General features: G+C 47.6%; 1 protein-coding gene across 1 annotated transcript in view; it reads left to right on the forward strand.

Annotated features, from left to right (window-relative positions):
- Positions 1–22,911, forward strand: part of INPP5A (inositol polyphosphate-5-phosphatase A) — a 247,976-nt gene that overhangs the window by 69,830 nt on the left and 155,235 nt on the right. Inside the window, exons 3-4 of the mRNA XM_054382194.1 lie at positions 13,510–13,610; positions 15,128–15,215. Coding sequence (XP_054238169.1) covers positions 13,510–13,610; positions 15,128–15,215 — 189 coding nt within the window. The remainder of the gene's footprint in view (positions 1–13,509; positions 13,611–15,127; positions 15,216–22,911) is intronic.

The raw sequence follows: 22,911 nt of genomic DNA on the forward strand, positions 1-22,911 counted from the left end.
GGACTAAAATAACACTCAAATGTCACATACTAAAATTTTTATACTTACTGCCATTGATCTACAAATATGCTGCATTATTAACATGGAAAATATGGAAGATTAATGCCACGAGGATGATCAGAGGGCTGGAGCTCCTCTCCTATGAGGACAGGCTGAGAGAGTTGGGATTGTTCAGTCTGGAGAAGAGAAGGCTCAGAGGAGACCTTATTGTGACCTTCCAGTATCTGAAGGGGGCTACAAGAAAGCTGGGGAGGGACTTTCCAGGGTGTCAGGTAGTGATAGGACAGGGGGGAATGGATCCAAGCTGGAGGAGGGGAGATTTAGATTAGATGTTAGGAAGAAGTTCTCCCCCATGAAGGTGGTGAGACACTGGAACAGGTTGCCCAGGGAGGTGGTGGTAGGGTCCAACCCTAACAATCCTCTGATTCTGTCTGCAGCAGCCTGAGGGGCTGTGCCACATATACAGGTTAAACTTAAGTCATGTAGATGTTGTGGAGGGTGTCCCTGCCCATGGCAGGGGGGTTGGAATGAGATGATCCTTGGGGTCCCTTACAGACCTGACAATTCTGTAATTTTGTGTTGCATCACACAGTTTACCCAAGAAAGACAAACAAGGGAAAAAATGCTTTAAATGCACTTGCAGAGCTGTTTTAGTGACAGCTGGCAAAATGGCAGCCAATAAAGCAGTGTGCTACTTGATGGTGTTTGTTGACCACACAGTTGATGCAGCTGAGGGATGTTGCTTTGCCTGATCTGGTTTCTTTGCATTCATCTTGTAGAAGTGGAGCCTGAATTTTGGGTGACAAGTGACTTGGTAGGTCGAAATTCCTTCAACTATCAGATACTGGCTGATTTTTTTTTTTTTTTTGCCAGTTTACTATTATTTGTGACTGTTCCTCCAAGGAAGAGTGAAACAGAAAGAAGGAAGAGTTCAGCAGAGCTCAATTCTGGGTATTTATAGTTATTGGCTCCTGGCGTGCTCCCCAGAGGAGGGGGTGGAGAAGCCTTTCCCAGGCATGTCATGGAGTGCTGGAACAGATGGAACCCTCGACATGCCACTGACAACAGGCTCCTAGGAGGAAAGCATTGCCAGGACCTCAGAAACTTGCTGGTTTCCCATTGCTAAGTTCATGGTGAAACTTTTCCTCCTGCACTGCTCTGCTTTTTTCACTTGATCATGGAATCGTAGAATGGTTTGGGTTGGAAGGGACCTCCAAAGGTCATCTAATCCAACCTCCCTGAAGTCAGCAGGGACATCCTCCACTAGATCAGGTTGCTCAGAGCCTTGTGGAGCCTGACCTTGAATAGCTCCCTGAATGGGAGCTCAACTTACCTCCCTGGGCAACCTGTTCCAGTCTTCCCCCTCCCTTGTGATAAAGAACTTGTTCCTAACATCCAATCTAACTCTGCCCTTCTCTAATTTCAAACCATTGCCCCCTGTCCTATCACTGCAGGCCTTTGTAAACATTCCCTCTGCAGCCTTCTTGTAGCCCCCTTCAGGTACTGGAAGGCTGCTCTTAGGTCTCCTCAGAGCCTTCTCTTTTCCAGGCTGAGCAACCTCAGCTCCCTCAGCCTGTCCTTGTAGCAGAGATGTTGCAGCCCTCTGATCATTTCTGTGACCCTCCTCTGGACCTGCTCCATCAGGTCCATGCCATTCCTGTGTTGAGGGCCCCAGAGCTGGACACAGCATTCCAAGTAAGGTCTCAGCAGAGCAGAGTGGCAGAATCATTTCTCTTGACCTGCTGTCCACATTATTTTTGATGCAGCCTAGGATGCCATTGGCCTGCTGGGCTGCAAGTGCCCATTGCTGGCTCATGTCCAATTTCTTGTCCACCAACACCTCCATATCCTTTTCTGCAGGGCTGTGCTCAATATGACCTATTGTCGGTTAATCCAATGGGTCAATTCATGACATTCATTTGGGCACTTCACAACACTCTTCCCCAGGATCTAAGCTGTAGGTGTTGTGTTGTCAGCACCTGGGGATTAACAAGAAGGCTGAAAGCCAGCCAGCTTTTGCAGAAAAGTAGTTACAGAAGAACTTCAACACCTCTGGTAGTACTCTAGTATAAGATGGCTTAGGAAGAAGACAGGGCTTCTGAAAAATCTATCCACCTGTCCTTCAATGCTGAAACTGATCAAAGGACCTCACTTAATTAAAACACAGTACCATCAGAGACGTTCACCAGGTGGCTGAGGAATGCCATGTTCCTTCTCTTTTGTGGATCACAATGTTGACTTGAAAGTTAAATTCCTTATAAAGCAGAAAGAAATGTTAGGTCTGTTTCATGTTCCTCTTTTTCTCCCTGTGCTCCATCCCCACCCAAAGGTCGTGTGTGAAGAATGTGTGCTCAGGTGATGGCAGCACAGAGGAGAGATTTGAGAGTTACACCCCCACCCTGAGCCTGCTGCCTCTGGTTAAGGGTAGGCTAAGGTGGTGATTGCTTGAAGGTATAGACTCTTCTGAGCATCTGTTTAGAGCACAGAGTATCTGAATTTGTGATTTGTGAGCTCTAGCTCTGGAATTCTTCAAAATTTTCTTGCTTTCAGCTTTGTGATGCCAGAAAAAATGCCTGGTCCTGTAGGAAAGTGCAGATTTTTGTTTGTTTCATCCTCAAAGCTTCAGGAACTTGCTGTCTTGAAATGTGGCAGTTGGGGAGTTGGCCCAGGGGATTCTTCTTTTTCTTTTGCAATTTTAATTAAATTCTGCATCTCACTGCCTCTTGATAGCATCACTGAACTATTTCTTAATTAGTAAACATGAACAAGGCAGCCAGGAGTATCTGTCTTTCATCTGTAGTGGTGTGAGAGCCAGCTCCCTCCATACATCTGTTGGGCAGGGGGTTTCCATCCTGTGCTTGTTCCCAGCCCTCCTCAGCTCCCTTACCTGTGCCTGCACCACTGCCATCCTACTCCTGCCATCCTCTCCTGAACTTGCTGCCCTGGGTACCAGATCTGGAACCCAGGAAGATGCAGGTGGGCCCAGTTAGGGGCTGTCAAGACTGTAGGAAGCTGAACCTAGAGCTAGCATCTCCTTTGTGGCCTAATTCAGGACAGCACAGTTTTGAAAGTTGAAGGACATCCTGCATTCTAGAGAACCACCACGCTCTTTTGGGTGAAGAATGGCATAGTGCTGTCAACAGGGCTGACAAAAGGCCAGTTGATCTTCTGCTGCTCTGTCTTGCCTCTAAAGTACAGAAGGTACAAATTGTGCTTTGCTTTTTACCTTGAGAGGAGGAGGAGCACTTGATGAGCTGCCTGCCATCTGATAAAGAGAAGATGGCTATCTGTGTGTGATCTGCACATAGGTTGCACCTGCTAGTAAACTGTTATTAATGCATTTTGATTGGTGTATTTAAGCTCCATTTGTTCCAAGTGTGGTAATTCTCTGTGAGCTTTACTCTCAAGCTCCCTTTCCAGTTGTTGGTCACAGCTGATGTTGAAAGCATCTCTCCTTGTGCTTGAAAAGGCACCGAGTCCTCTGCCATAGTGAAATCTTGGGTGGTGTCTGTGACTTCAAACCTAAAAATAGGTCAGCTACTTTGCTTTGAATGCAGTCAAAAGGAAAAAGTGACTTAGAACAACTTTCAGTGTGTATAGATGGGAGTGATGCTCAGAAGAGGAGCCCAGTTCTCTGGGGTGGGCTGCAGTCAGACCTCTAAGGGAATGGATGTTTGGCAGCAGGCAGGCTGGAGTGGGTGCCAGTGAAACCAGTTCCCTTCAAACCATTAACCACTCTGCCCAATTATTGAACAACTGTTTCCTCCAGTGTGTTAGGCTTTTTTAGTGAATATTCATAAAATCCTGGAGTCTTCACTTTCATTAAATAACTTGATCATAACCTTTAAGAGTCTTGATCATCTCCTTGCTAGCACAGTCAGTTACTGTAAGTGCTCTGGATTTGCAGGCTGTGTTTTGGGTTAGACCCTGGTAATGAGCCAGCCACACGTTGCAGATGTGTACTGGATGAAGCTGACAACACTTGTTCAGTTGGATGCTCTTGGCACACCCTCTAACTTGCTGGTCACCAGGATGCTTGGAAGGTGTAGGAATTGTCTGAGTGATTTTACAAGATAATACTTGAGGGGTTTTTGAGGTTGATCAAAGAAAGAACAGAGGCTATTGTTGGAAGATAAAAGTTCCTAGGGGATGCTGCAGTGGGATAAAATATCTATGAGCAAAGGTCTCTGGCCTAGCGGGCATCATGGTTAGCTAAGGAGGAAGCATTTTGTAAAGGTGAGAGGGATTGTTTCTGGGAGGATATCCCAAGACTGTTGTGCCAGCCCAGCTTTGCCAAGGTTTTGTAACTGGGCAGCAAAACCTGCCCATGGCTTAGGAAACCCATCCACCTCCTGCACTGTCACTGTCCCTGCTCTCATCCTGGCACTGCAGAAGGAACTGGGCAGTTTGCTCTATGCTGCCCTGTGCTCTGCATTCACAGAATCTCAGCATGGTTGGGGTAGGAAGGGATCTCTGGGGTCTAACCCTGCTGCTAAAGCAGGGGCACCCACAGCAGCTTGCCTAGGATCACCATGTCCAGGCAGGTTTGGAATCCCTCCAGAAAAGGAGACTTCACAACCTCTCTGGGCAGCCTGTTCCAGTGTTCTGTCACCCTCACTGCAAAGAAGTGTCTCCTCATGTTGAGGTGGAACCTCCTGTGTTCTAGCCTCTACCCATTGTTCCTTGTCCTACCACTGGGCACCACCAAAAAGAGATTGGCACCATCTTGACTCCACCCCTCAGAGATTTATAGACATTGATCAGATCCCTTCTCAGCCTTCTCTTCTCCAAACTAAACAGCCCTAGGCCTCTCAATCTGTCTTCATAGGAGAGATACTCAAATTCCACAATCATCCTTATAGCTCTCTGTTGGACTCTCTGCAGCAGATCCCTGTCTCTCTTAAACTGGGGAGCCCCAAACTGGACACAGGATTGCAGGTGTGGTCTCACCAGGGCAGAGAAGAGGAGAACCACCTCCCTGGACCTGCTGGACACTCTCTTCTTAAGGCATCCTAGGATGCTGTTGGCCCTCTTGGCTACAAGGGCTCATTGCTGGTCATTGTGCCCCATCTCTTAACTGTTACTGGTGACTTGGGTATGAAATATGTTAGTTTGTACTCCTGTCCTCTTGAGCAGAAATTCTCTTACCCCCAAAATACACCCAGAATCAAGGAGGGAAAGCAGCTGTTGGTGGGAGGAGTGTGAAAACAGGCTGTGAGAAGGGTAGTTTGGTGCATTTTGTGTGTGATGGGGAAGAGTTTAGTGCAGAGTGAGAAACTGGATGATTGGATGAAGTAGATGTAATGGAAATGACAGAGTAGTCACAGAATATGCAAACTGGGTGATTGTCCCACTTGTCCCCAGGCTCACCCCCTGAGTGTCAGTCCACAGGAAAAACATAAAAGGGATCATGACATTGTAAAAGCAGCCAAGAAACTGTTTGTTAAGGAAGAGCCATAAAGGCACACGGGAAGGACTTTTGTTGACTGACTTGCTTACTCTAGGGTTCTTTTCCACTTCTTTCACTTCGATCCCTTGCACTTCCTCAGCAGTGCTAGGTGCAGTGTTCAGGGTGGGAGCTGCTCAGGAGCTGGAGCTGTTGAAAATCTTCACTTCTGTAACTTATCTCTTCATGTAGCATTGATGTCAGAGGGTCGTGATGAAGATGAGAACATGGAGGCAGAAGGTTATTTTTCCCCAATGCGGTTTTCTATGTTGCTTGACATACTTGAGAGTAGCTGGAGCCTTTATTTGTAGTAATACAGAAGTTAAAAGTTTACCTAAAGCTAAAGGTCATCTCGAGATTGTAGCATGGAAACTGTGTGCGTTACCCCTTGTAAAGAAAGGAGAAGAGAGGAAAATAAAACAAATAAAACCAAAACAAAAACACAACAAACCCAAAACCCAAGCAACCAAATCCCAGCCACTCAGAGAAGTGGTTGTTTAATTTATTTTAGCGACTCGATCCTGTTTATTAGCTGGCGAGGGTGATCATCACCCCACAGTGCTGTTACAGACCGCAGCAGCCTGTGCCAGTTGGGGTTTGGGTGTTTTTCTCTCAGGTGGGGTCGTTTGGGTTTATTTGAATTCCCCCAGCCTGCAGGCAGTGTAGCAGGGCCTGCCTGGCTGTAGGACGGACGTGTGCACGGGCTGTGGCCCTGACATCATGGAAACTTGTGGCATCCTGTGCCCGCCCAAGCAAACACGAGGCTCTGCTGCTCCCTGCCTCCCTCTGCTCTTTCCTCCCGGCCACGAGCCGTGGCCTGGCCACCAGCTCCTGTACCTGGCAGTGCCAGTGCTGAGTCCTTGTGGAGCAGGGCCCTTCTCTGTGGTGGTGGGCTGGGGTGGGGAGGTGGCGAAGGGCAGCATACCCCCCAAGCCTGCTCACTGCTTCCCCACTGCCCGTGCTGCCAGGGCGCTGAGAGTGCTGTGTCCATGAGGAGTAGAGGCATGGTGAGTGTCTGTTCAGGGAAGTTAAGGCATAGGCAGTTCCATGTAAACATGAGGAAAACTTCTTTCACTGTGAGGGTGACAGAACACTGGAACAGGCTGCCCAGAGGGTTGTGAAGTCTCCCTCTCTGGAGATATTCAAGACCTGCCTGGATGTGTTCCTGTGTGATCTGGTCTAGGTGATCCTGCTCTGGCAGGGGGGTTGGACTGAATGAACTTTCAAGGTCCCTTCCAGCCCCTAACATTCTGTGATTCTGTGGCTTTCATGCTTTGCAGTGTATGCTCCAAGTAAATCCCTCTGCTTTATCAAGTAGTTTCCTTTTTATATAGTGTGCATTAATGCTTATTAATTCAGAAATTTGGCATTTATGTGCATTTAGAAACACAGTTCCCCCTTACTCTCAACCCTTCTTTACTATTTTGCCACATAAGCTTTCTTAAATTGAATTAAAAAAAAAAAAAACAAACAAGCTATCTGCTGAAAATGTTCCATGTATGTGCCTCATCTGTGTTTGGGGAGGGAGCCTCCAGGAGTTGCTGCTTCCTCCTTCTGTAAATGAGGCTTACAAAAATAGTCATTTTGATTTCTGAAAGAATTAAGTGTACAAATGTGCCGGCAGTGCTGCTTTCCTTACAGAGCTGTGCCACCTGCAGGCTTCAGAGCAGTGACTCGGCAGCTCTGCTTTGGGCACTTGGAAGGGGCTGCCTTTTACCCGTCCTCAGGGGGTGGCTGAGGTGGAGAGACAGGCATGGATTCACTGAGGAGGTCCCCAGGAGACACCAGTAAAGCTGAGGAGGGGGTGTGACACAAAGCCCAGCCAGCACTGGGGCTGTAAACAGGGGTGAGGTGGCCAGAGAGCTGAAGCGTGGGTGCCTCGGAGCTGGGGGAGCCCTAGCCCAGGGCTGTGGGCAGAGTCTGGGAGCACCTGGGGATGGGCAGAGAGAGGAGCCTTCTTCAAGCATCCTTCTTCTGGTTGTTCAAGTGACAGTAACAGAGGAGAGGGGTAAAGCTGCTCACCTAGCTGATGATTTTGTTCCTGCATTAGTTTGTAAGGGTTTAAGAATAAAGCTCTTCAGGAATTACTTGAGGATGACCCTTCAGTGTCATTTACAGTAAAGAGCTCAAAATGCCAGTCATGGAGTTACTTCATCTGTGCTTTCCTGATCAGTAACTGCAAGTCTGTCTTGTCCTGTCCTTAGTTCCCTGAATACAATTAAATTAAAATGTAAGTAGCAATTGCTAGATGCTGACTTTCTTGGCTGTGGTCACACTACAGTATGGTGATGCACCAGAGCTGGTGCCCAGCTGTGGGCACTCAAACATTCTTTGAGGTCGTACAGAAGTGAATGTCTTCATATGAGATTTTCTTTCTTCAAACGAGGACTTTTTGCCCCTAAAGCACAGCTCTGATGGCAGGCTCAGGGGGGAATGTTTCTTCCTGCTGTAGGTCAGACACCAGGGGCTGCTTCACCTAAAAAATGCAGACCATGAGAAATGGTTCCCTTGGAAGGCACCCAGCACTTCCTGCCCAGCACCATCCTGCTGTGGGGTGAGGGCAGACCCACCCTGGCCGTGGCAGTATAGGCAGTCCCATTGCCTGCTCTTTGCCTCCTATGCCTCACTAATCTCTGCTGCTCAGCAAGCCAGGCAGAGTTTGCTGCCAAACCTCTGCTACAAGGTCTGTGAATGACTTGGATCAAGTCTGTTGGGTTGTTCACACAGACAGGCTGTGGCTAATGTAATAAATTTTTTACGGGTGGGGGGTGGTGAATTTGAGTGCCATAGGCAACTGTATTAGCAGTATTTTTTAACTGCAGAACACTCTCAGCTGCTAACAATGTTTCTCTGTCATACCTAAGGTGTGATGGCAGGCGTTCCCTGTCAATAGAAGAAAACTGTCTCAGGGACAGGGAATGTTAGGATACTGGAACAACTCCCCCCCAGCAGTCACCAGTGTCTCTTGAATTGCCTTGTGTGAGCTGGAAGTTGGATTTGAACTTCAGAAGCATGAGGAGCAGGCTTATCTGGACTCCTGCTGCTTGGCTATGCACTTGCAAAAGTCAAAGTCTGAAAATGATGCTCTCACTCCTGTGCCTGTATTGCCCTTTCTGAGGGCAGAGCTGGACAGCTGGGCAGTGTGGGGCCATGTCCTCTCCCAGCTCCTGCCAAAGCTCCAGCAGAGCCATGCAGAGCTCAGGGCATCCTGACTGCACAGATGTACTCCTCCTCCATCCCCTGTCCAAATGGACAAAGACCTACAGGATTTGGAACAGATTAACTGTTATTTTTCACCAGTTGATATTTGTATTTAACTGTATTGGAGCATCTTGTTCCACTAATCTGTATTCCCCAAACCCAACTTCTACTTGTGGCTTCCTCTTCACTGTATTTGTGCACCTAGAAATCCAGAATAATGCCCAACTTTGTAAAAAACCATCGTGCTTCTGTAGGTGGAAATTCAGTGTTGACGTGATCTTGTGTGCGATCTTTAACCTCTGGCAGCTGTGTGTTTCCAGCTCTGAAGCATTCATTGCTCATTATTATGGGCTGTGTGTTCTTTCATAACAGTAGCAAACCAGTAAAAGGTAATGAAGCGGAGCCAATTTGCTCTTAGTTGGAGGGTATTTATCATATGAGAGGGTGTAGCTGATATTCAGGTCTGGTTTTGTGGTTTAACCTGCAAGGAATGCTACCAAGGCCTCTCACTGCTGTTAAGCCAGTGCTGTTTCCTCATTAAAAAATTGCATATATGTAATACCTGCTGTGATTTCAAGATCTCAAGGATTTGAATGCAAACAAAAACCTCTGTCCTGCACTTCAGTTTAGAGCATGGAAATGTTTCTGTGGCTGCAGCGAAGCCATTCTCTGCCTTTTCTCAAGGCTGGACTCCACGTTCAAGGCTTCCTGTTCATCCTTCATAAATGTGAAACAGAGAGTACCTAAATCATACTCGAAGCTGATTATTTGACTGTTGTCACTTGATTAGTTTTACTAGATATGTGAGGAGAGATCTTAATGAAGCAAGTTGTTGTAGTGGTTAAAATGAGCAGCAGAAGGTGCCAGCAAGGCTCTGCAGCATGCAGTAAGCAGGGACTGGATGTGGAGCTTTGAAACACTTGAGAGTTGGATGTGTTTACTTTTAGATAAATAGTTACCAACTGTTCTCTAATTATGGTAATGACATGGAGCTATCCAAGCAGATAAGATCAGGACTGAAGAGGAGAAGACCTTGTTTTGGCCTTTCAGTATCTTAAGGGGGCCTACAAGAAAGCTGGGGAGGGACTTTTTAGGCTGGGGGACTGGGGGGAATGGAGCACAACTAGAAGTGGGTAGATTCAGATTGGATATTAGGAAGAAGTTCTTCCCCATGAGGGTGGTGAGACACTGCAACAGGTTGCCCAGGGAGGTGGTAGAAGCCCCATCTCTGGGTGTTTTCAAGGCCAGTCTGGATGTGCCTCTGGGCAACCTGATCTAATGTGAGGGGTCCTTGCCCGTGGCAGGAGGGTTGGAACTAGATGATACCGGAGATCCCTTCCAACCCTGACAATTCTATGACTTGGAAGCCCAAACTGGTCTGGAGCAATAAAGCACGTGGAGAGATGGGACTGCATCTTGTGTAGGGACCACAAATGAGCTTGGTTATTAAGTTCAACTCATGGGCTGTGTTTGGTTAATGTTTGTCTCCAAGATGGTGAAGAAAATGAGCCAACAAGCTAAACTCATGAAGATGCTCTGTTGTTAGTTGTTTACTGGTGTGACTGTAGGCTGCTGTCAGGTGGTCCGTTAAGGCAGGGCCTTAGGAAGGAAGGAGCATCTCCAGGAGATGCTGTTTCCATTTGGTCATGTCATCCCCATGCTGTGTCTGCGTGGGCAGAGCCTCCCCACACCGTGGGCAGGACGGCGTGCTCTGTGTCCTGCTGTATGCCTCTTGGGGTGGCTGGGGAACCTGCCTGGTACCCGTCCTGCTGCCTGCAGCTCACGGGCTTTGATGCCTTTAAACAGGAGTTCGCTTTGGGCTTTGGTTTCCACAGCTTGGTGCAGCTCTGAAGTTTCTGTTTAGCAGTTTGCTCTGAAAATGATAAACATTTAGACTTTCTGGAAATGGAAACCTCTCTCCCGAGTGTTAGTTTTAGCCAAGCCCCTACTTCTTGTATTTTCAAAGTCCTGTTCAGTGTTTAGTGTTGGACAAGATAATTAGGAAAAGCTTTCTCAGCAAAGCTTTCTCTTAATTTTGTGTAAATCTCTAAGGTAACTGCTGTCAATGTAAGCTTTCATAGTTACAGCAAAGACATATGTACCAGTTGGGTATAGTTTCTTGGATTCCAGCTATGTTTTTTAGCCATCTAGTCAGTAGTCCATTTTTGTTCGGGGGGGGGGGGGGCGGTTTCCCAGTTGACTTTTGCCTTGGGTCCTGCTGTAGCTCACTCTCAGTCCTTCCTGATGCTGGCCTGTTTCTGAGGCAAGGTTGCTGCGTGTTACGGTGAGGCAGCGCCTGGCATCAATGCGCTGCCAGTGGTGCTCCAGGATGCACACACGTGTGTGTGGGGGGAGTGGTGTTTACTTTTCCCTTTATATAGTAACACTTGTCAGTAGCTTATCTCCAACGCCTCACCAAGCAGGCCGGTGTCAAGATGTGTTTCGATGATGGGGAAGCTGAGGTAGGGCAGAGGAAGTGACTGGTCTGAATTCACTCGGAAACCAGTGGCCGTTATCTCCCTGCTGCGCGTCTGCCCCAGCTGAGGTTAGAAATGCTGCAGTTCACTGAACCCAGCGTGGTCTGCTAGCAGCAGCACGCTGTATTTCCCCATCAGCTCTGCTGATGAGCTGCTCCCAGGCTTCCCCATGCCCAAGCTGGCACTGGGCTTACTCGCTGTCCATCTGTTGGCCCTGGGCTCCTCCCCGGGCATGCTCCAGTGAACGGTGCTTGCCATGCAGCCTGGGACACCTGCTCCCAGGGGCCTGACGAGAGTGGTGTCCCAAGGGCATTCCTGGGAAGTCATGTACCACCAGCCAGGGTAAGACCTTGCTACTGACTTGCCTTCCTGTGCCTGAGGATCCCTTTGAGCAAGGAACAGGAGGTGTCACCTGTGGTCGTGGACAGACTTGTGCCAGTTCCTCTGCTGCACTGCCCTGAGCTGAGCAGCTCTGCTGCCATTGTGAGAGGGTGGCAGTTTCAAACTGGGCAGATTTCCTATTTGTCTTCTGCTCAGCAGAAGGCAGCTGCAGTTGGGATTTACTCATTTTCAGCTCATTGCCCCTGAGCTCAATTTGCTAGCGAGATTATTTGCGTGGTCAGGAATGAGGAATTTCACACTCTGTCGTAGATCAAATGACAATTTCTTTCTATCTTGGTTTAAAAGAAATATTTTTAAAGACTTTTTTTTATAGTAACATTAGTCACTATTGATATACATAATTAAAATCAGCTCTGCAGAGGTTTGTTTTGTCTGTGCCTTTGCAGAATGGCAGGGTACTGGCAGCAAAACAGAAAAAAATCACAGAAACATGGAATTGTTTAGATTGGAAAAGACCTCCAAGATCATCAACTGTTAGCACAGCACAGCCAGGTCAACACCAAACCATATCCCTCAGCACCACAACTACATAGTTTTGAAACCCCTCCAGGGATTGGGGACTCTACTACTGCCCTGGACAGCCTGGGGAACAGCCCTGACAACCCTTTTTGGGAAAAATTGTTCCTCATGTCCAACCTAAACCTCCCCTGGTGAAATGAGTACTAAAGCAAAGGTACTCCTGGCTTTTTTTTCAGTTGTTCTTCACAGTGGTGTCTTGAAGTTGGAATGAGTGAAGAAAAAGTTCTAATCTCCTGCACATGTCTTTCATGCATCCTCAGATGAGGAAAAGGAAGAGGATGCTGTGCCCTCAGCATGGCAGAGAGCCCCTTGGAGAGCTTGCAGAGGAGTTAATTTATTACTGCACTTGATGCAGCCCTTGGAAACCAGGCCATGCCTGCTCAGAATGGCTATGCAGACAAGGTGGCCTTGGTGCTGGCTGGGACTGCTGGCTGCCACCCAGTCAAAAAAATCCAGTCAATTGTGTTTCAGATCTTTAATGTGATTTGTTTGGTTGTTTTGGTTTGGTTTGTTTGGTTGGTTGTTTTTTTTTTTTACCCTGTAAGCTTGTGCCAGTGCAATTTTTTTCCCAGGTGTTTAAAAACCAGAGGTAGTTCTGTAGCCTGTGTCCATTAACTCGCCAGATAACCAGACATGAAGTACAAGTTGTGGTGACACGATATCAACACAAAGACATTTGTACAGGTGTTGTTTGCAATGCTGAATATAGTCAAGGCTGAGAAAACTTACTAGGACAAAATAAGGCTGAATGTGCATGTAAAGCAGCAGCAAATTTGTTAATGCTGTATGTTTGGTTTGGTGCATGAGCAAAAAGGCAAATGCTGTAGGTTTTATTGGTATGGTGAATGCAACCCAGTGCTGCTGCTTCATATTCAAGATGCTTGCATTATACAAGACTAGCACTTGAAATGCTGGTGGCTTTCTCTGTCTCCTGTGTTAGGTATGTGTGTACACACTCGGAAGTGCATGTGTGATGTAAATACCCCCATAAATAAGATAACTGCATAAATACAAATACCTAATTGTGAGAGGTAAGCAGCATTCTGTCACAAGTTAATTTGAGGTATTTTGTAATATTGGAAGAAAGCCACTTAAATTGTTCATTGAAGTGTTTAAACTGTTCCAACTCACAGACAGGGAGATGTTTTGATGAGCTCAGTGGCATTAGCGCCTCTTGGAGATGAGTTGGGAGAGGTTATGTATTTGCTTCGAATGCCTAGGAATTCATTCATGGTTCAAAAAAAAAGAACATTCTAACCAAAAAGCATTTGGGATAATTGTGCATTAAGTCTTTTCATGTGCCTAACAAAATGAAGCTCCCCTCAGTTTGTTGCTTAGTGTTCTGCCAGTTCCTTCTCAGCTGCCAGCTGATCGCCCTCCCTGCAGAAGTAACACATCTGTGTTTGTGTTGTGGGATGGAAGTTGTGGGTACAGCTTTGTCACGCTTCTCTCTGTTTATTGCAGGTTGTCCATGCACACAAGCCCCACTTCATGGCTCTGCACTGTCAAGAATTCGGAGGAAAAAACTATGAAGCTTCAATGTCTCATGTGGACAAGTTTGTGAAGTAAGTGTGGTAGTGCCCACCAAAGCCGCTCTGTCACTGCCTTCAGCTGGATGGGGCAGAGAGAATAGAGCAAAAGGAGGTCGTGATACAGGCAGGGAGATCACTCACCGGTTACCATCACGGGCACTGCCCTCCTCAGCTGGACCGGGGAGAGAGAATAGAGCAAGAGGAGGTCGTGATACGGGCAGGGAGATCACTCACTGGTTACCATCACGGGCACTGCCCTCCTCAGCTGGACCGGGGAGAGAGAATAGAGCAAGAGGAGGTCGTGATACGGGCAGGGAGATCACTCACTGGTTACCATCACGGGCACTGCCCTCCTCAGCTGGACCGGGGAGAGAGAATAGAGCAAGAGGAGGTCGTGATACGGGCAGGGAGATCACTCACCGGTTACCATCACGGGCACTGCCCTCCTCAGCTGGACCGGGGAGAGAGAATAGAGCAAGAGGAGGTCGTGATACGGGCAGGGAGATCACTCACCGGTTACCATCACGGGCACTGCCCTCCTCAGCTGGACCGGGGAGAGAGAATAGAGCAAGAGGAGGTCGTGATACGGGCAGGGAGATCACTCACCGGTTACCATCACAGGCACAACAGGCTCGACTTGGGGACATTAATTTATTAGCAATCAAATCAGAGCAAGGTAATGAGAAATAAACCCAGCAGCGCCCATCAGCTGCGTGGCCGTGCTCAGGGCGCCCCCGGGGCCTATCCAAGCCCCCTTCCGTGCGGCCCCCACGGGCGGCTCCGCCCCGTGGCGGCTCGCCTGCGCCCCCTGCTGGCGCTCGGCTGAGATGCAGGGCACGGAGCTCGCCGCACTGCTCCCCCTTTGTCAGGTGTCTGTGATCAGCAGGGGCTGGGCTCTTGCACAGCTGTCCCCATGTGGCCCTGAGAGGTTTCCTGAGTCGCGTCAGGAACGTGGCTGCTGTGGGCAGCCCGCGGGTACCACAGCAAAAAAACGCTCAAGAGCCACAGATTGTATTGGGTTGAAAGGGACCCTCAAAGATCATCTTGTCCAACCCTCCCTGCAGTCACCAGGGAGACCTCCAGCAGGTAGGCTGCCCAGGGCCACGTCAGGTCTGATCTTGGATGTCTCCAGGGGCAGGACCTCAACCATATCCCTGGGCAACTTGTTCCATTATTTCACCACCCTCATTGTGAAGAGCTTCCTCATTATGCCTAACCTAAATCTCCCCTGCTCCAGTTTCAAACTATTGTCCCTCATCCTGTCACTGCAAGCCCTTATAAATAGTCCCTCCCCAACCTTCCTGTAGGTCCCCTTCAGATGCTGAAATGAAGCTCTAAGGTCTCCTCGAAGCATTTTCTCCAGCCTGAACAACTCTCACTCTTTCAGCCTGTCTTCATAGGGCACTTCTCCCTGAAGCCCACACCAGAATAAGGTGACAGCCCGCAGCTCCTCTGGAGACCACTGGGACATTACTGTGCAGAGAGCAATGCTTCGGCAATGTGGGTCTGTGCATCTCCCTTATGCTTTCCATCTCCTCTTTCTCCTCTAGAGAGCTGTTATCGAGTGATGCAATGAAAGACTACAACAGAGCTCGCGTGTACCTGGATGAGAACTACAAATCACAGGAGCATTTTACGGTAAGCTCACTCATTTCACAAGTGTAGTTCAACAGACAGTGGAATTCTTCTGCTAAGCTTCTTGGGGCTGATTGATGTGGAGGTGTGAGCTGTGTCCATCGTGGTGAAAACTGCACCTTTATTAAGTGTTTACTTTGTAGGATGTATAAGTGCTGGCTTTGCAGGAGCACACCTATTTAAAAATGAGTATAAGACTGCATGGAAGATCTTGTATTTAAAATGGTTGCCTAAGGTGTGGGGTTTTATTCTCTAATAACCAACCTTCTTGGTGGATCAGGTACCTTCCACTCCAGAAAACCTGTTGCTGCCTGCTAGCCCGAGGCAGTGCTAGCTCTGGAGCATGATGAGCTGGCAGCAGAGCTTGGCGAGTGCTCAAGAGCTCTGTTATGAATCCTCAGAGCTGACTCACAGGCTTGCTTGTGGTAGGGTCCTGAGAAGAGCCGGAGCACAGGGTTTCTGTAGCAGGACAGTGGTGTTTAGGTAAAAGTGTGTGTGCAGACCTGCCTTCTGTGCAGAGCAGGAGTGGCTGTATGGTCATTGCTGGGACTGGGCAGTGTGTGAGCAGCTCTGATGTTTATTTTCCTGCTAGGTAATATCAAAAAGTGCTTTCAAGGTGAATCAGTGACATCTCCCTTCTCCAGGACAGCAACTTTCTTGTCCTGCAGGGAGCTGCTTGGTGGCAGTTGGTGGCTCTGAGGAGCTCCTCAGAGGCTCCTGATGCCTTCTGGAACTGTGCTCCTTCTGTGTGTGCTGGTGCTACCCAGCAGCCCCATACAGCAACAGGGACGTGTGGAGAAGGCTTATCTCTTTGTAACTGGGCAGTGAGTGTAAAAGCTCTGCAGATAGATCCTAAATAACAGAGTGGTGGTGCTATGGCATGCTGTGAGGTATTTCTAGCAGAGATGGGACTCCCATTCTGAAGGAGCACTTCTGTAATTGCAGTTCTGTAAAATTTAGAAGTTGTGTTGGACAGACTGAAAAGGAGATTCTTTGCAGTGCTGCAGCTCAGGAAGGAATGCAGTGCTTGAAGGCACAGATGGTTAAGTGCAAGAAGCATGGTGGGTTTGTCACAGTAGTGACATCCAGTTCTTGACTCAAGAGTTTTTAAAAGCATAAAAGAGGGAGGCAACTCACAAACTGATGTTTCTGGCCTTTTTCTGTCTGTCATTCTTTCTAACCTCTGAGAACCTTTTAGAGTTGAATCAGTTCAGTGTGGAAAAGGTGCAAAAAAACCCCCAAAGATGAGATTAATTATGCTTTATATTGCTGTCATCAGGAGAAAATGCTGTGTTGTTAGACTTTGTCAAGGGTTAGGTCTGACAAGAGAGACTTTTAGTAGTTGTGGCTTGGAACCAAAGGCAGACAACCTAGGAAGGAGAGAGAGGATGCACCTTCACGTTCAGCTTTTTAGCCTTTTGGCTTCTTATAGCCTGCTTTTTGTCACTTAATGCTGGCAGTTCTCATACATAGTTCTTGAGAATACTGCCATGATTCAGAGACTTGTACAAATGGGGTTCTACATGTGTGATTTGAACTGGCAGTTCTTCAGCTCTGCTGTCAGTTGTGTGCATGGAGCCTCTGACAGTCTGTGCAGGGTTTCACTGCTGTGGTGTCTCCATTTAGGGTAAAGTCTCAGTCTTATCTCCAGTGTGGCTTGGCTCACACCATGTCCTGCATCTCCCCCGTTTCCTCATTAGTTCTGTTTGATTGCAAAGCTCTTTAACTTCTGTGAGCTTTTTTCCATCCCTTCTAAGGCACAGAATTGGCAGCAGATGATAGCCTCATAGTTACTATACGATTGCCTGTCTCTCTTTGGAATATAAACATTTGTCACATATACTGTTGTATAAGGCTGGTTTTGCTAGAAGTAGAGTAGCCCCAGCAGTTGCAGTTTGGATAACCTTTACCCCTGCTGCTCTCATATCCCCTTTTCTAGCAGTTTTGGCACCACTTTTTCCACAAAGCTTTCCTTGGCCTGGCTCCTGCAGAGCTAAACCAGATTTTGCTGGCCATGGTTCTTCATCTTGGCTGTGTTGGGACTGACCATGAGGTCTGAGAAAACACTTTGGGTAGCTTGTCCCTGTAGCATGGAGCTGTCTCTCTGGTCCAGTTCAAGGGATATGTGTTTCATTTGGGTGTCAAGAGATAAAACCCCAGTGTGATAACAAGGTGTCTCTCATGATTTGCTTTTCAAAACTCTAATAATTTGTATTAAAGATCAGAATGGTTCATTTTCCATCATCCCAGACACAGATGAAGTTTAATCCCAGGCATTTGTCATTTATGGTCACATACACCAAATCTGGTATGAGCCAGACTGGTTTGGGATTTGCGGGGAGGTGTCCATTGTGACTGTAGCTTGGTGGGTTGGTTTTGTCTTGTCCTAGGTGTCAGGATTAAGCTGTGTGGGAATTGGTTCCACTCCAAACTTATTAAAGACACAGAATAAATCCCCAGCCTGCAGGGTGGGCAGCCAGGAGGGATGTGCTGGATGCTGCTGACCTCTGATAACCCACGGCCAGTCTCCTGCCTGGTGGAGGGGTGGTCATGTCTCGGTGTCTGTGGAAAGGGTTGAGAGGGAGAGTCAGGTTTGGGCAGTGGCTCTTGCCCTAAGGCTTTCATTAAGGCCAGGTTTCACTCACATGCACATGATGAAGCTGTTCAGGTCACACTTCAGAGATGCAGTGCTGTGAAGTTTGAAGTGCTCTGCAGGTGAACCTCTGAGCAGAAAGCTCATGCATTACAGCTGGGGCTTATCAGCTCTGGGAGGCTGACAGCATCAGGGCAAAGGGCTCCCTCCCAGCAGCTGTGGGTGAGGTTTGGGGGTTACAACCCCCAAAGTGTACTGATGACTTTACAGAAGGATCAGATTAGCTGGATTCAACTTGTGACTGGGAACAGTGAAGGCAAACTAGTTTGGACAACCTGACTTGGGTGCTAGCCAGAAATTTTCAGACACTCTATAGCTTGACAGTGCTGCTTAAAATTCAGCCTCCTGGAAATCTGTTTAAAACCATGATACCTTTTTTATTATATAAAATGTAACCTAGAAGTTACATAGAAGGTAGATTTTAGAAGTACCTAGAAGTACCATAGAAGGTAGATTTTAATTTCTGTTAGGGAATGTGTAATTAGTAAAGAGAGAAGACAGATGAAAAGGCTGAAATAGGTAGAAGTCTGAGAAGCTGAGAAATTCAGTACCTAGGTACAGCCAGTGGCCTTCCCTTTTAACAAACCACTTGTGGGTTTTTTTTACCCCTCAACATCCTAGGATTTGCAATCTCTGTTAATTTTTACTTAGTATATTCCATGTAAGGGATAAACTAGAAGTCTTGATGCTTTTCTGTGTGAAGAGCAACTGGGTTTGATGACCTTCACTTGTTGTGATTCTGCTCAAATAGCCCAATTGTGAATGCAGTCCTCCTATTCTGCAGCAGTGGCGTTCATACTGTAGCTAAAGAGCAGCCAGAAATAAGTTGATGTTTTCATCAAATCCATAATTATTTTAATATGAAAACACATCAGTATAATCAGTGACATTTTTTATTGTAATTAGATCAAAGCCAGTTTTGTTTGGTGCCCAGGATTTATTGATTTCTGGAATATTCAATTAAGGTTTTCTATTGCTTCGTAAATGCTTGTTTCTTTTTTTTTTTCTCCTTTTCCCTATTTTTTTCCCTTTTTCTTTTCTCTTTCTTTTTCTTTCCATTTTTTTCTTTTTTTTTTCTTCATTGCTAAAAGAAGGCGGAAGAAACCCCTGTATAGGTTAAAACATACTTGCTGTGTTGAACTTGTGGTTTAAGTATGTTGAGAGAGAATCTGTACTGCAGTAAGTCAGATCCTGAGGTCTCCTGACACACCAAACCTCTGAGAGGAAGCTTGTTCCAGCTTGCTCCTCAAGGTTGAGGGAGAGCGTTCAGAGCTGTGTGCTTGTTATAGCACTTGGCTGATTCACAGGAGCACCTACACAGAAGACAGTTGCTTTACTTCTCAGTATAGCTTTATTTTTGAAAATAAACCAAATCCTCACTTGCCTGTCTGCTTGCTCAGCCTGATAGATAGCCTTGGAATGAAGAAAATGCTGCCAGCTGGCCATCTGATGTGCTGAAGTGTCAGCCTGCCCCTCCTGTGGATGTCTTGTGTTGTAGTTAGCTCGTTACGTGGCAGATTATTTGTTTATTTTTATTGTCAAATGAAAAGCCAAAGATGCTTTTTGAAAGCCACGAAGAAGATGTGTTTAAAGGACAGGAGCACCACAAACTGCAAATATTGTTTTTGCACTGGTCATACAAATAAATCGAGAGGAGGGAAGATGTGATGCCGTGGCTGCCATTCTCCAGAGTTCCAGTTTTGTGAGAGAATTATCAAGGTGGATCTTCCCTTCAGCAACCCCTTAGGAAATGGACTAAGATCCATGATGAGTGAAGAATACACCAGATTTCAGCCTGTTGCTCCTGCCAGGGCTGTGACTAGGTTATGGAGGCCAAGGTGTTTGCCTTGCTGCGGACCACAAAGGCTTGGGTTGGCCAGGGGCATGCATGGGTCTCCTGGTGAGCAGGTCTCTAGAGAACTGGGGACAGCCTGGGGACTGCTGTGGCACCATCTCCTTAATGGAACAGAAATGCCTGTTCCTCAGGCTGCCTGTCCACACCCCTGGGCCCCCACATTTAGCCCAGGGCCCCTCTCCCTGCAGTGAGGCAGAGGGTGTGTTAGCGTGGTGGTCTTGGACTGCACAGCACCCAGTGTTGGCTTGGTTTGAGGGTGGGTCACACCAGTAAGGCAGGAGCAGTAGAGATGAAGTCAGGATGAGCACTATAAAAGAATCACAGAATGTTAGGGGTTGGAAGGGACCTACAGAGATCATCCAGTCCAACACCCCTCCCACCCTACCTCACCTAGGGCAGGTCACACAGGAACACATCCAGGTGAGTCTTGAAAGTCTCTGGAGAAGGAGACTCCACAACATCTCTGGTCAACCTGTTCCAGGGGTCTGTCACCCTCACCATAAAGAAGTGTCTGCTCCTGCTGAGGTGCAACCTCCTGTGTTCTACCTTGTACCTGTTGTTCCTTGTCCTATCACTGGGCACCACTGAAAAGAGCCTGGCACCTTCATCTTGACACCCACCCCTCAGATATTTATAGACATTGTTAAGATCCCTTCTCAGTCTCCTCTAAAGACTGAACAGCCCCAGGTCTCTCAGTCTTTCTGCATAGGAGAGATGTTCCAGTCCTCTAGTCATCTTTGTAGCCTCCATTGGACTCTCTCCAGCAGATCTGTGTCTCTCTTGAATTGGGGAGCCTAAAACTGGACAGGTGAAACACTCCAGCTGTGCAGTAACAGATGTTTTCTCCTGGGTTAGGCAAATGAGTGCTCACTTTGCCATGATGTGTAGAAAATAGTTGTGCTTTTTATTCCCCCTGATCATTTTCACCTGAGTCCATGCACTCTGTGCCAGTAGGTTTTAGATGTTAAACTATGGGTGGCCTACAGTAGGGTCTAGGGAAGAGCTTTACTCAGGGCATTATCCACACTAACCACATCCTGAGTGGTTCAACTGGGAGGACTCCAGTGGGTGAGATGTGCTTCTAACAGTAGAGACATTTTATTCCAGTGTTATTTTACCTTAAAATTACATCTGCTCATTACTGTGAGAACAGTAAAGTTAATTTTTGTTAGATTAATGATATTTGAGTAATATTTTTGGTTGAGCTGAGTTCGAATAATTGGCCATTAATTGAAAGAGGAAATTGAATTGAATTTATCTTGTACATAAATCCTGTCAGAGTTATTAATGGGTCTCAGAAAATATCGGCCTGTTCCCAGAAATGGATGGTGTACACTGATTCCTCTCAGCTTATTAGCTGCAGCAATTTAGAGTTTTGTTCGAGATGATTTAGGAAGAGGGACGTAATTGCATTGAATATTGGGAGGAATTCACATGCCTGATGAGTGAGCCTCTGGGCCCCACCTCCCCATTACCAGCTGGAAGGAGCCTCCAGCTCTGGCTGCCAGGCAGGTTTTGCCCAGCAGGTGGAGCTGGAGCACCAGCCTGCGGCGCTGGGACCCGGGTGTGCTGCACCAGGAGTGTGACTGCCCGGGGTGTTGGTGCCCGCCCCGCCTCTGCAGCTGTGCCCCCCTGTGCCCGCCCCACCTCTGCAGCTGTGCCCCCCTGTGCCCGCCCCACCTCTGCAGCTCTGCCCCCCGTGCCAGCCCCGCATCTGCAGCTGTGGCCCCCTGTGCCAGCCCAGGGGATTCTGGAGCAGGTTTGTCAGGCTTGTCCTGTACTGGAGGTTCCACCTCAACATGAGGAGGAACTTCTTCCCTGTAAGGGTCATGGGGCACTGGAACAGGCTGCCCAGAGGGCAGGTTGTGGAGTCTCCTCTGGAGACTTTCAAGACCCATCAGGATGCATTCCTATGTGACCTGCACTAGATTATATGGTTGTGTGATCCTGTTCTGGCAAGGGGTTGGACTTGATGATCTACAGAGGTCCCTTCCAACCCCTAATACCCTGTGATCCTGTGGAGTCTTGGCTTGGATTTTCTTCTGCTACTAACATAAGCCTCTTCCCACCTTCTCCTGTTTTCCCCTCCTCTCCACTCCTTTCCATGGAATTTTATTGTGTACTTGAGTTTGTTTATATAATGATATGTTGGAAAAAATATGCCAAGCTGGAGAAGTAGAACCTGGTTTCTGGTCTGGGAGGTGGCAAAAGCAGTGTCTGGAAGAGATGCTGTACCTGGTGAAAGGGAGGGAGAAGGATGGAGTCACAGGACGTTAGGGATTGGAAGGGACCTCAAAAGATCATCCAGTCTGACACTCCTGCCAGAGCAGGATCACCTAGAGCAGATCATACAGGAACAGATCCAGGTGGGTTTTGAATGTCTCCAGGGAAGGTCATGCTGCAGGTGTCACTTGGCCCTGTGGACTGTCTCCTGAAATCCACTCATTGGAAGTTCCTCCAGGAATGAACCTCTGCAAAACCAGAAGGTCCACACACTCCTTTCTAAGAAGCACATAGAAAAACCCTACAAGTATTTTGTGAGCCCCAGTCTCCACACATCACTTCTGCTCAAGCCTTGCCCTCCGCCTCACTGCCGTTTTTTTGGGTTTTGGTGTTTGTTGGTTGGTGTTGGCTGGTTGGTTTGGATTTTTGTTGTTGGTTTGGGGGGGGTTTCTTAGAAAAGAGTTGGTGTAAACATTTCAAAATAAGCAACAACATTTTCAACACATCTTCTTATGCAAGTTCTTTGAGACTCTTGCTGTGGTGCTCGAGGGCATAGGTGTGTGCATGATGCTGGTTGGCTGTGAGAAGGTGCCTGGAGCTGTCCTCCTGTGAGATGAGAGGCAGGCATCTGCATGAGGAGCCTCTGAGGGATCTGGGGAGTGGAGCATTCCATTTGGTGGTGGTATTTGCTGCTTGGACACCTGTGGAATTTTTACTTTATGCTAATTCTATTTCCTAGATGAGAGTAAAAGGAATAAAATCATTGGCAAAATATATTACTTGTCCCTATGAACTGTCCTAAAATGCCTGCAGTGGATCTGTAGCTATGCACAGAAGTGCCTTTGGGGAAACATGATATTTGGGTTTGTTTTTGGTTTTACTATGAGGGTGGTGGAACACTGGAGCAGGTTGCCCAGGGCAGTGGTTGAGGCCCCATGCCTGGAGACATTCAAGGTGAGGCCCTGGGC

This window comes from Indicator indicator, chromosome 7, assembly GCF_027791375.1.
Source record: "Indicator indicator isolate 239-I01 chromosome 7, UM_Iind_1.1, whole genome shotgun sequence".
Lineage (NCBI taxonomy): Eukaryota > Metazoa > Chordata > Aves > Piciformes > Indicatoridae > Indicator > Indicator indicator.